At 40.3% G+C, this 12,051-nt stretch overlaps 1 protein-coding gene across 2 annotated transcripts in view; it reads right to left on the bottom strand.

Annotated features, from left to right (window-relative positions):
- Nucleotides 1–11,928, bottom strand: part of PARG (poly(ADP-ribose) glycohydrolase) — a 68,851-nt gene extending 56,923 nt beyond the window's left edge. For both annotated transcript variants that reach the window (XR_008973795.1, XM_057421596.1), the window contains exons 1-5: nucleotides 11,539–11,928; nucleotides 8,390–8,456; nucleotides 4,456–5,436; nucleotides 2,047–2,230; nucleotides 826–948 (exon numbers count right to left, since the gene is read on the bottom strand). Coding sequence is in view for 1 of the 2 variants with exons in the window: in XM_057421596.1 (XP_057277579.1) it covers nucleotides 826–948; nucleotides 2,047–2,230; nucleotides 4,456–5,436; nucleotides 8,390–8,456; nucleotides 11,539–11,716 (1,533 nt within the window). In the remaining variant the exon portion in view is untranslated. The remainder of the gene's footprint in view (nucleotides 1–825; nucleotides 949–2,046; nucleotides 2,231–4,455; nucleotides 5,437–8,389; nucleotides 8,457–11,538) is intronic.
- Between the last annotated feature and the right edge of the window lie 123 nt (nucleotides 11,929–12,051).

The following is a 12,051-nucleotide window of genomic DNA, read 5'->3' on the forward strand; positions in this document are numbered from 1 at the left end:
ATTGCAAGCAATAATGACATTTCTTATTAGACTACCACAAGGCAGAGACAACTCTTCTTGCTCAACGGGCAACAACAAAAATCTTATCGGCACTTTCTCTCTGAAACATCAACTAAATTCAATTTATACAGTATCTGTAAAAGAGATAAATGAAAAGACTGAGAGTATTTCCTAGAGGCTATAAAAATTCTCTGTTCCAGATTCAAGTATCAATCATTATACAGCCTTTGCTATAGAACACACTACTGATTTTACTCGCCACAGTGTAAAGTTTTTCAGTTTGTATGTTTAAGCCTCAAGCAGTGACAAGAAATACCACATCAACAAGCCACACAAGGCCAGCTCTAAGCTCTCAACTACTGTTTTAGCAGAACAGCAGGTACACCTCACTATCAGCAATACCTGACAGAGAATTATAATCAAAATGTGGTTACGAATTCATTCACATCTCTTGGTATTCCAAATTGATTCACACACAATATATATAACATATAAACAGCAAAGTATAGAAATACATACAGAGTATACGTTTATACTCCAAGTATATATAAATATGTACATCATAATCAACGACTAGGTAAAATAACTAGGAAAAAGAAACCCAGAACAAAGAAGGAACAGTAACAAAACAAGCACCACAAAGTCTTCTGCTCTGCCTGAAGCATTATAACCCAGAATCCAGCTTTTCAGACCAGGTATGTTCATCTACTTGATTTTCCAATTCTATACACACAGTTGGCCAACTGAACAAATGCAGTGAACTGAAAACTCACCTATATGTGAACAAACTTATTTGATTACACAACTGTAAATACTTCATCTTACCTCATCCTCTACAGGGTAAAAATTCTGTTCTGAGCAGGGCATTTTAACATGTTTATTGTCCCACAGATCTTTGTAGTGAGTTGGAAAAGGTTTAGGCACCTCTCCTTCCCTCAGAAGATCAACCTGCAACAGAGAAGGAGGGGAGCTCACTTCTTAAGTTTTTAAACAAAATAAATAAAAAGTAAACAAAAACATAGGTAGAAAAGCTCTCCTCTACAGTCATCCTTTCTGAAAAGGGGAAAGCTTCTAACTGACCAGTTAGAAAATCTGTTAACTCTTGTGTCATACTTGGTGAAAAGAATACCACCTTATCATTTGACCTCTTGAAACACACTAAAATAAAGGCAATATATGCAATTATTTTATGTCCAATTATCAGCTAGATTTCCTCAACTATGAATTTAAGTATCTACATAGTTTCATCCAAATATTTTCAAAATGTAGTTTAAAATACAACTATAGTCATGCGCAGAAATAACATTCTTTAGCTAACTCTGAAGAGGATGAGAAATCCTTTTAGATATAGCAGTATTTCAAGTGTACTCCACACTTAACATCAGAAATGTAAAAATAAATAACATGATGCTCTTACAGACTTAATCTGCTATATGGTCTTCCAGCAGCACAGATTCTCTCAAAACTTGCATTTAAACTTAGTGTGCTTTTCTTTTGTTTGGGATTTATCTGTGACTCCATAGGTTTCTGCTCACATGCTTTATTTCAACAATTATCTGACTGCATACTACTCCAAAATATTAAAGTCAAATATATCAGATCTGATCTAAAATGTGGTGGTAAAATTAATAGAAAATCTTTCATTGTCTTTTTCATATCTTGACTGTCTTGAAAATTCCATGTATCTTGAACCCAAAATGGAATATTAAAACGAGAATGTAACATGACAATGTTGAAGACATATTTAAATTCCCAGTTTACAACTCAGGCGAGGAAGTACACATACTCTTATGCAAAAGAAAAATACTTGTCCCTAACAAACCAGAGGCAGTGAAACCATAATTACATTTCTTCTGGATCTTAATATCCTAAATCCCGTGCATCAGAAAAGCCAGTTTTTAGGAAAATCAGCCAGTCTGCTTGCAAGGAATGGCATACACTGATTTCCACAACCTGCTAATACTACCAGACTAACATTTGGCATTTCATATTATCGAACAATTCAGTAAGAAATTTGATTTCAGGTAACACACTGAATGATCATACTCTGATGGTTACTGTATGATTGGCTGAGGGTCGCAGATGTGGCAGACGAGTCCCACACATAGGCATTCTTCTCATGTCTTCAATAGGTGTCCCAAACCATTTCTTATTAGTTGGAAGAGGAGGTGGCACATATTTAGGAATCTTCCTTCCTGGCCTCTGGGGCTCGAATTCACACTTCTCTTTCCTGTTGTTAAACAAAATATGTTGAAAAATTTTATTTCCACTGAAAAAAACCTGGTAGGCAAACACACAAATTTCCATTCCAGAGTTATAACAGTTTATTTGCTAGCCTTTGCTGCGATCCCAGGCCAAAGCTTTCCCTGGGGACAGGAGGCATTTGTCAGGATGTCACTGGTCTGCATTTGTCAGGATACCCTCTGCAGGCCCTTTTCAACTGTTAGAAAACACACCTGCATACACAGATGCACATATTCCTTCTTCAAACTGAAGAAAACAAAACAAACAACCAACAAAAAGAATTCCAATTTCTTAACCACCCTTTCGCACTAGGATTTTATTTTTCACACCAGACATACGATACTTGCAATGGAAATAGAAATTGAAAAGCAATCCAAAAAACACTTGCAAAATTCAAATATATGCAAGAGCAGATGAACTAATCTAATCCTCTTTAATGATCAAAGGTATTTGGCATACCTGAGATGATATGGGGAAGATAAATCTCAATCTGCTGTATGTCTGATGTAATATACCACATTTCTCATGCAAGACAAAACTCTCAGAGTGAAATGCAAAACAAGTTAAAAGCCTACACTTTGAGGTACTGCTTTGACCTCTAAATTCCCTTTAGCAAACTTACTCCACTCTTGGATAAAGACGTTGTCCAACCTGTTCGGTTTATGCATATACTGGTATCTTCAGATGTGGACAATGCCTCCAACCTGGCCGATCACATGCAAATGGCGACACATAACTTGACACTAGGTACAGGTCCAAGTGCTCATCTGAGAGCCAGAGGGCAATTTTGGCATAGCACTACTGATGACTGAAATGTATTTGATACTCTACTGCTTCTTTCTCAACAAGTTAAGATCTGAGATACACTATTGCCTGCTGTAGACCTGGTCTAACAAAAACCAGGAGAAAAGCTTTAACATTTTCTAATTGCCCTCTTAAGCACGGTAGGCAGTACCACTATTTCATCTGGCACTGAGGTTTATAACCTTCACATAATCTTATTTTAGCCCCAAAAAGGAAAACGGTAATCTCTTGACAGCTTCATACTCTATCTTACTAATTATTCTGTAAAGCACTTCTAGGATTCCCATCTAGCTATACAGCAAAACTTTTGCCCGAGTTTCCCTTCTGAAACATGATTTATCATAATACACAATGCTCTAGCACTGACAAATATAAGCCTCAACCTTTGCTGCTCTGCTACAACAGCAATTCATTTAAATTAGTGAAAAGAGTAAATCCATTGTTTTTAACTTTATGACTCATTTTTCCATATTTTGTTAGCAAATTCTTTATCCGTTAATTTTTTCCTAGGAACTACCTTTTTTTGTTTTCCAACAACTCCACTATCAGCCTACTCATCTCTTAAGATTTCTCAAATGTAAGCTCCTGCATGAGTTAGCCACCCTCTTCATTTCCTTGAACAGTATGGTTTGTGCTGCTCCTTGCATCCAGAAAGGATCTCCCAGTAAAGATGTGAAAAACTACTTTCTTGACCTATTTTAGTTCTACTGAGATAATTGCTTGCTGGAACTAGATGATCTTAAGGTCCTGTCCAACCCTAACTATTCTATGGTTCTGTAACACACACAGTTCACTTGTTTCTGCTTACTCCTTTGCTGTTTATTCACTTTCTCAGCTCCCATTGAAATCCGAGTTGTTCAGAGCAGAGATTATCCTTTTGTCTTTGCACAACACCTAGCATGTGAAGTCTGGGTCATGCTCAGGGCTTCCATTTCCATTGCCGTTCATTTCACGTAGCACTGATGCTTTAACAAACTAGATTCAGTATTTTTGACATATGAAACTTAAAAAACCACAAAAACGTCGGTCTCCTCAGATATTCTGAATGAAGTAATGGATGCCAGAGATACACTCCATTAAGCATTCCTGTACTATCATTCACTTTCAAGTATTAAAAACCTCATGGTCTTAAATCACTCCTTTATTAAAAGAAAATAACTTTCTACAGTGTCTTTAATTCCCAATTCTAACAGATCTCTAATGATTAAAGAAAAATAAAATTAACTGCACTGGATAAAGATCCCTTAAAAAACAACACACAAGTACTCCCACTAAAAAATAAGTTATTTCAAGCTTGCATCAAAGCTGTCTTTGTGTCTTAACATACATTTTGCAAAATGCTTTACACAATCCAGGCTCCAAATTCTGAAGCGCGAAAAAAAGATGAAGAGGCAGACAGAACACTACCTTTTTTCTTCAACTTTAGGTATCCTCATGAAGTGAGAGGTGATTTTGGAATCCCTTTTCACACTCTGCTTTGCACCTTTGAGTTCTGATGATGGAGCAGGAGAGATCCCAGGTGACTTTGTATGCAGACCATCCTCTTTAACAGAATTATCTATTTCCTCAAAACTTTCGCAGCCCTTGGCAGAAAAACGCGATTTTCTTGACTCCAGTTCAGCATCCCCATATTGAATTCTAAAAGATTTGTTTATGGATTTTGATATATTAATTTCCTCTCGATCATCAAGAAATGGACTGGTTTCCTCATCAGCCTCTGATCCATGACAGCTATTTTTGGAATTATCTACATCCATTGGTGACTCTGGTTCACTTTCTTTCTCAAAAGCAGGTGAATCTCCTGAACTGCTCTGACATTTGCTCAGTTTCCCAGGACCCCCAAGGTCAGATATACAAGCATCACAACCAGCATCTGAAAGTGGACTTTCTGGAACTACATCCCCTTCTTGTTCACCCGTTAAACAGACAGAATCGCAAGTCTTCAGCTTCTGTGTACTGCATGAAGACACTTGTCCATCTGTCTCAGTGTCTTTTGAAGAAAGTTTTGTATTTCCCATTTTCAAAGACCGGCTAGATGATGATTTCCTCTGAGTACAGTTATCACTGCTTTCCTCACAGCCTCTCTGAACCTGCTTGCCAGTTTTGTGCATCTGATCAATGTTGGCATTTTTAAAGAGGTCTCCAGACTGCATCCGCTTCACAGGTTCTGTGTCCAAGACTGGATCTTTGTCCTCAGCCTCCCAGCTATACATGCTGCCTGTCTGAGGCAAATTTACATGCTTTGCACCAACTTCCACAGAAATTTTTGAATAATTTTGCTGACAAATATTCTCTAGCTTTTTCACATCATGCTCACAAAAGTTCTCTTTTTTAATGGAAGTCATCTTGGAATTTGCTTCAGTATTGTTACTAATTTTGCTGTGTAAGCTGTGAAAGGCAAGTAAAAGAATTAAATGCCTTATCTCCAAATGGAATTCCTGTACATATACCTGCATTTTAAAGGAATTATTATAAACATACAATAAAGACTGCATAATTTTTCTCATTACACTATGTGAGCACTACTAGGATCAACAAGTTTTACTTTACTGGGGAATGCAGCTCAGCAACAACCTATTTCTATTTCAAAGCTCCAAAGGATGATGAATCAGTTGCTTACCTTAGATATATGTTCCAGTGATTCCTTATCCTTATTTCAAAATCTAAACAGTATTACGCTATTATTTAGTTATTTTCTTCGGACAAAAAATTAGAAGTCATGATAAAGTACTCATTAGCTTTCATTTTAATCAGTTAAATAGAGTGAGCAAGAAAATCAATGGTTTTGTAGCCATTCCCTGAGAGCTACAAATTCATCATTTAGAAGAGCAGGACACAGTAGTCCAGTCTCAAAACCATCCTATTATTTCCTTATTTTAATAAGCTGCCCCTGACTTCAAAAATATTCACAATGCAAAAGCATAAGAGCAAAATATATTAAGAAATTCTTATAAAAATTACATGACATTAAATCAATTATAATTATTTTTAAGAAAAATAAGCTAGTTTGCCCTGTGCCATCTTACACAAAGAATGAAATGTGTCCTAATGGTTACACAGGGAAATTAAATGAGTTTTGTATGAGCAGACAAAACTTTCCAAGACAGCATTAGAAAGTCATAGAATCATAGAATAGTTAGGCTTGGAAAGGACCTTAAGATCACCCAGTTCCAACATACCTGCTAATTTTTTGTGTCAGTGTATTGATGAAAATACTTAGATGCCATATGAATATTAAAAAATCCCTGACTAATCTTGGTGAATATATCACTTTGTCAATACCTTTTTCTGAATGTATTCTGACAACATTTTATATCAACAGTGCAAGCTAAGAATGCTAAGAACTCTGTATATCTGGTCACTGCCCAGATTCCCGTATCTACTAGATAGGAAAATATTCAATTATTATACAATCCTAAATTAGGCAACTGAACATTTTAATAGATTCCTGAAGGCACTAATTGCCTCCCTGAATGATAACAGATTCTTTTCTAAAAGAGTGCTCTGGATAAAGAGATAGCATTCACAACTTTACCACTACAGAACAAAAAGAAAACAAACAATAAAGGGGCTTGGATCAACAGATGATAGCTTGGAACTTTATCCACAGGAAGATTACTTAAAAACAAAACAATTTTAGAGGGGCTTATGTTATGATAATTTAAATCCCCATGTATGCATATGTTACTGCACTGAAAATTCTGATGAACAAAAATTAAAGTTATGCTACTGCTGCCATCTCAGTAAGTGACTGTTTAAAGGTATTGACAACACCAAACCTAACAGTGTTCAAATTCAAATTAACTGTAACCGCCACATCAAGGAGGTGATTTTCCTTCTCTACTCCACTCTCATGAGACCCCACCTGGAATACTGCATCCAGATCTGGGGCCTCTATCACAACAGAGACATGGGCCTGTCGGAGCGAGTCCAGAGGAGGGCTGCAAAGATGTTCAGAGGGCAGGAGCACCTCTTCTATAGAGACAGGCTGAGACAGTTGGGCTTGTTGAGCCTGGAGAAGAGAAGGCTCTGGGGAGACTTTAGAGCAGCCTTCAATTTCCTGAAGGAAGCCCAAGAGAAAGCTGAAGAGGGACTTTTTACAAGAACATGCAGTGACAGCACAAAGGGAACTGGCTTTAAATTAGAAGAGAGCAGATTTAGATTAGCTATTAGGAAGGAATTCTTTCCTCTGAGGGTGGTGAGGTACTGGATCAGGTTGCCCAGAGAAGTTGTGAATGCCTCATCCCTGGAAATGTTTGAGACCAGGTTGTATGGGGCTTTGAGCAGCTTGGTCTAGTGGAAGGTGTCCCTGTCCATGGCAGGGGTGTTGGAACTAGATAAACTTGAAGGTCACTTCCAACCCAAGCAAATCTGCGATTCTATGACAATTTAAAATCGTGATGTTAACTTCAATAGATAGGCACATGAAATGCTTACATGACTAACCTGCTACTTGAAATTGGCTAGGCTGTAATCTGTCAGCAAGGCTGAGGAGGGCATATAAAAGAAATACCCTATAGAGCATCTTAAAAAAAAAAATAAAAACAAAAACATTCCCTCCTTAAGCACCTTCTTAACATCTTTGTTTTTCTGCAACCTGTAAGCTGGTACCTCAGCCCCTTGTACTTCTGTAGAAGCTTAACTTTAATGCTACCTTGCAAATATTTCTCCTGACAGGCTGCATGAGCAGAAGATACCAAACTTGACCTGGTGCTGTTCAACAGCAAAACTTTTCTAACATCCTTCACAAAACAACCTGAAGACACATTTGAGCACCTGTAAATTCTGGCCCAAACTAAGTCAAGCTGCACACGCTTATACTATAATCACAGTCCAATGAGATGGACCAAAACAGACTTTTGTCTGTAAATTAACAACAGAACTATGAGTTAAATACAGGACCACCAGCCAAAATCTGTAATTGTTATTGTCCTACATTAAACAAAAATAAAAGCACAACTGTTGACTAAAGGACATAGTCTGATATTACAGCTATCTGGTTCACTGTCACGGGATGCAGCAGTTGCCTTCCCTCACTACAGGTTCAAATCTTTTTCTTTGCAGGAGCAGCAGTATTTATTCACCTAAACAATGAGGTGCTTCAGGAAGCTAAGTCAACAATAAAGTTCTGGGGCTAGAGGGGAGGGATAAGCGACTAGTTAGCACTTTGTAGTGAAACTCTGTCAGTTATTTATATTCAAGATGATGTGCCAAGGTAAGGAAAGCAGCAGAAATGGGGTTGCCTTTTTCTTCAGTAGCTAGCTGTACCAACAACCTGCAATTTGAGCTCCCCACAGGCCCACTCAACACAACTTTTTCATAGATACGCTGTTCATTTTACCTTTTGGAGTCAGTTGTCTTGGGTCCTTTATTCTCCAACCAACTGGTAATTGTCTGTTGTTTGCAAACTGAAAAACCACAGTTCACTACATTATTATATGAAACATGATAAAACTGCAAAACGATTGCATATGAGTAAGATAACTTGTACTTGAATAAGACAAAAACACCTCAAGTTCTCATTAACATCTCTACTATAGGGAACATCAAGGCACTAACACTATGAAAACTACATGTGATGCAATATTTAATTCACATCAGTCAGCAACCATAGCTTCTGTCATAATCTTTATAAAAGCCAGGCTTGGTGTGTGGTGGCGTTTTTTTAATCCAACATTTTTTTTCAATATGGTTAAACAAAATAGTGAATAACTAGTTTAAAAGAAAAAAAGGCAAACTGAACTTTCCAGCTCTAGTTACCACCTTTAGTTCTGCTGAATTTTGGAATGAAGAGGCAACATGACATAACTTAAAGCAAAAAAAAAAACCCCAAAATCTAACAACTAAGCATCTTAGGAGTCCACCTGAGAACCTTATTTGTACATAGCATACTGTGAAACATGGGGCTTAATATAAAGATTGTACACACTAGAAGCAACAAGTGCTGAGAAAAATGACTTTTTCTTTTCCCTTTCATTCATAAACTTGTAAAGTTTATCAACATTTACTCCCCTAAGTAGCAACGAAATGTGAAAGACACAACTTTCTCAGATTTACTGCCAATGACAGAGCTCCAGTGAATGTGATCAGTCTTATTTCTCTGATGTTGCAGTTCAGATAAGTGCTCAATACAGCAGCAGCACATTATTTAAAGGCTTGGGAGAAGGATAGGGAGAAAAAAAAAAATAAAATCAGTTATTTCACAACTGCAAGGTAGTCTTCATTAGTATAAGAAGAGTTTTTTAGTTGTGGTGTTATTTAAAGGTAATTTTGAAAATTCGGCAACTAACTTTAGTTCCCTTTCCAAGAGAAATTATATACCTGCTGCTGCTGACTGTGCAAGGTGTTTTCTCACTGCTTTCAAATGGGTAAGGAAAATGTGTAACCCCCCTAACTGCAACAATAGTTTTGCAAACTTATCCTGTATAGCAGATCTGACTATTCTTATTAATGGTCACAATGGAAAGACTCAGCATTTTACTGCAAATGGAAATTATGTAACTTGTAGCACAGATAGCTAAGGCCATGGGCAACTTCAGAGACATTGTTTCATAAATGCTACCATTCAAGGCCTTGAACTTTCCACAGCTGGTTACCAAGTATCCCTATCAATTTCTAAAATGAAAAAGTAATCAACAGAAAATGCTTACATTGTTTTAAGTTCTTTTGAAGCTGCACAAACTACAGCGCAGAACTGCTACCGTATGACTAGGTCACCAGGGAGTAATGCAAAGTGCATGTGGATTACAGGCACAAGGATACCTGTGCCATATTCAGCCATCCAAATTTTCAACACTCAGCTTCATCCCACAGAGACAAAACCAACAACTTGATGGATTTTTATGAAAACATCTTTATTTCTAAAGATTTACTAAAACTGAAGTCTATTAGTCTGTTTACCAAATGTCAGCCCTTCTATTTGACATGTTAACCCATATTGCCTAAAGAGGAAAGCAGCAGCCAGAAAAAAAAAAAAAAAAGAGGAGACGTGTTAAAACATGAGACAAATAAGACTCTTCAAAAGCAGCTGACTATCTCTTCAGCTGTGAACTTGAAGGCATACTTACTCATTAGCACAACAAAAAAGAAGGATAGCAGCAGATGCAGAACAGAACTAAAATGGCTTTGGTCTGAATTTTAGCATTCAACTAGCCATTCAAGCTCTATGACCAACACACATAATTTTTGTTTAATGCTACTAACATCTCTTTTTGCTACAGATAAAGTGGTAAAAAGCTAAGAGGCAACAAAAAGACAACATTTGCTTACACTCAGAGTAAACAATAAACCCAGGCTCTGGCATAAATTTCTTTCTTTCTTTTTTTTTTTTAAGTAGTGTCTAAATTTCTATTCAAGATTCCCCAAATCATTCCCATATGACAAACCATTCCTCAGGAACTGCCACTGAGGAAAACAACTGAATTTTTCTCTCTGTAGGAGTACATACACTTTATGTGTAGATAATAACTTTACACTATTACCTATACAAAGTTGCACCTTCATTACAGGTTACTGAGGCTTAACACATCAACCAAAGACCATAGCAAATCTGTTTTTTTTTCCCCTCCCTCCCTGAATTCTTTTCTATTCCTGAAACAGGTACTGTATTGTGCATTAAAATTTTATACTGACAAGCTTAGCTCTAAATAAAAATAAGGAAGCCTTGTGGGAACTTTCTACGCAGCACTGTTACACAGTGGGAGGAGCTCCACACGCCACCTGCAGCGCTCTAGGCCTGCAGCCACATGCTCATGTGGGTTCCTGTCCTCCCCCTTAAGTTCTACCTACCATGATAGCCCGGCTGAACATCATTTCTTCTGCAGCAAGTAGTTGTGCTCTCACATACGAAACACACTACCTTTAGCAGCTCACACCTCACCTGGACGGTTTCACTGTCACTGACAGTTTTTAAAGAATCAGGCACAAAGCCAGGATAACGTCCTGTACCCAAAGCCGTCTCCAAAGGGAAGCAACGCGCACTGCCCCACACCACTGGGGTCGCATACACAAGACACGCTGTCACCGGGAAGCCAAGTTTGAGACGATTCGAAGGCCAGCTCCAGCGAGGCTAGGTGCGCCGGCACAAGCGGCCTCTCGCCATTAAACACTGCCCCCCCTCAAGCGTATCACGGGAACAGAAGCACAACAGAGATGCAGTGAGCATCTAGTTCCGCACACAGCGGTCGGCAGAGCCCCCACTAGACCCGGCCGTCTCTTCCCGCCGAGCCCCAGGCGCGACCGCGGCTCACGCAGGCCCGTTGAGAGCCGCCAACCAAGGTTCCGGCCAAGCTGGGGCAAGTTCAGCACTGCCCAGGCTTTCTGGGCAGAGCCATCCCATCCCCCGGGGCACCCTGAAACCGCCCAAGCCGCCGCAGGGAAGGGAGACGGGCAGACACGGGCCTTCAACGAGCCCCCTTTCGCGCCCAGCTGCAGCGCTCGCCTGCCCGCTGCCCCTGCTCCAGGGAGAGCGCAGCCCCGGCCAGTACAAACCTTTGTTCCCCACGGCGGTGGCGGTACTGCCGCCGCCGAAGCTACTGCCCCCGGGCCCCTCCTGGCGGGGACCGAGCGGCGGCGGCAGCTGCCGTTCTCCCTGGAAGCCGCCGCCGGGGCTTGCGGTGCTCGACCGGGCTTTCTTCCGAGGGGGGTCCTGCCCGCAGCCCACACTCATCCTCGGCGGGCCCGCCTCCTCCAGCCCAGCCCGCCTCAGCCGCGCGGGCCCGCCAGCCGCCGCCGGGGCCAGGCGGCAGCCGCCCCCCGGGGACGGTGCGACAATGCGGCGGCAGCGGCTCTACTCCTCCGCATCCTCCGGCCCGCAGCACCGGGCTCGTCCCGCCGGCCGCCCCCTCGGCGGGAGGCGCGGAAGGAACGACGAAACCGAGGCAGAGCCGCGTCCAGCACAAGCTGCCAGCGGCTCTGCGGCCGCACGCAGCAAAATGGCTCCCCGCCCACCTCACCCCTCTCACCATGGCGACCACGCTCCACCCCCGCCAGCCTCTGGCGCGA

The sequence above is a fragment of the Pezoporus wallicus genome, unplaced genomic scaffold, assembly GCF_028554395.1.
Source record: "Pezoporus wallicus isolate ANWC-B61680 ecotype Strahan unplaced genomic scaffold, APGP_CSIRO_Pwel_v1 contig_4816, whole genome shotgun sequence".
Lineage (NCBI taxonomy): Eukaryota > Metazoa > Chordata > Aves > Psittaciformes > Psittacidae > Pezoporus > Pezoporus wallicus.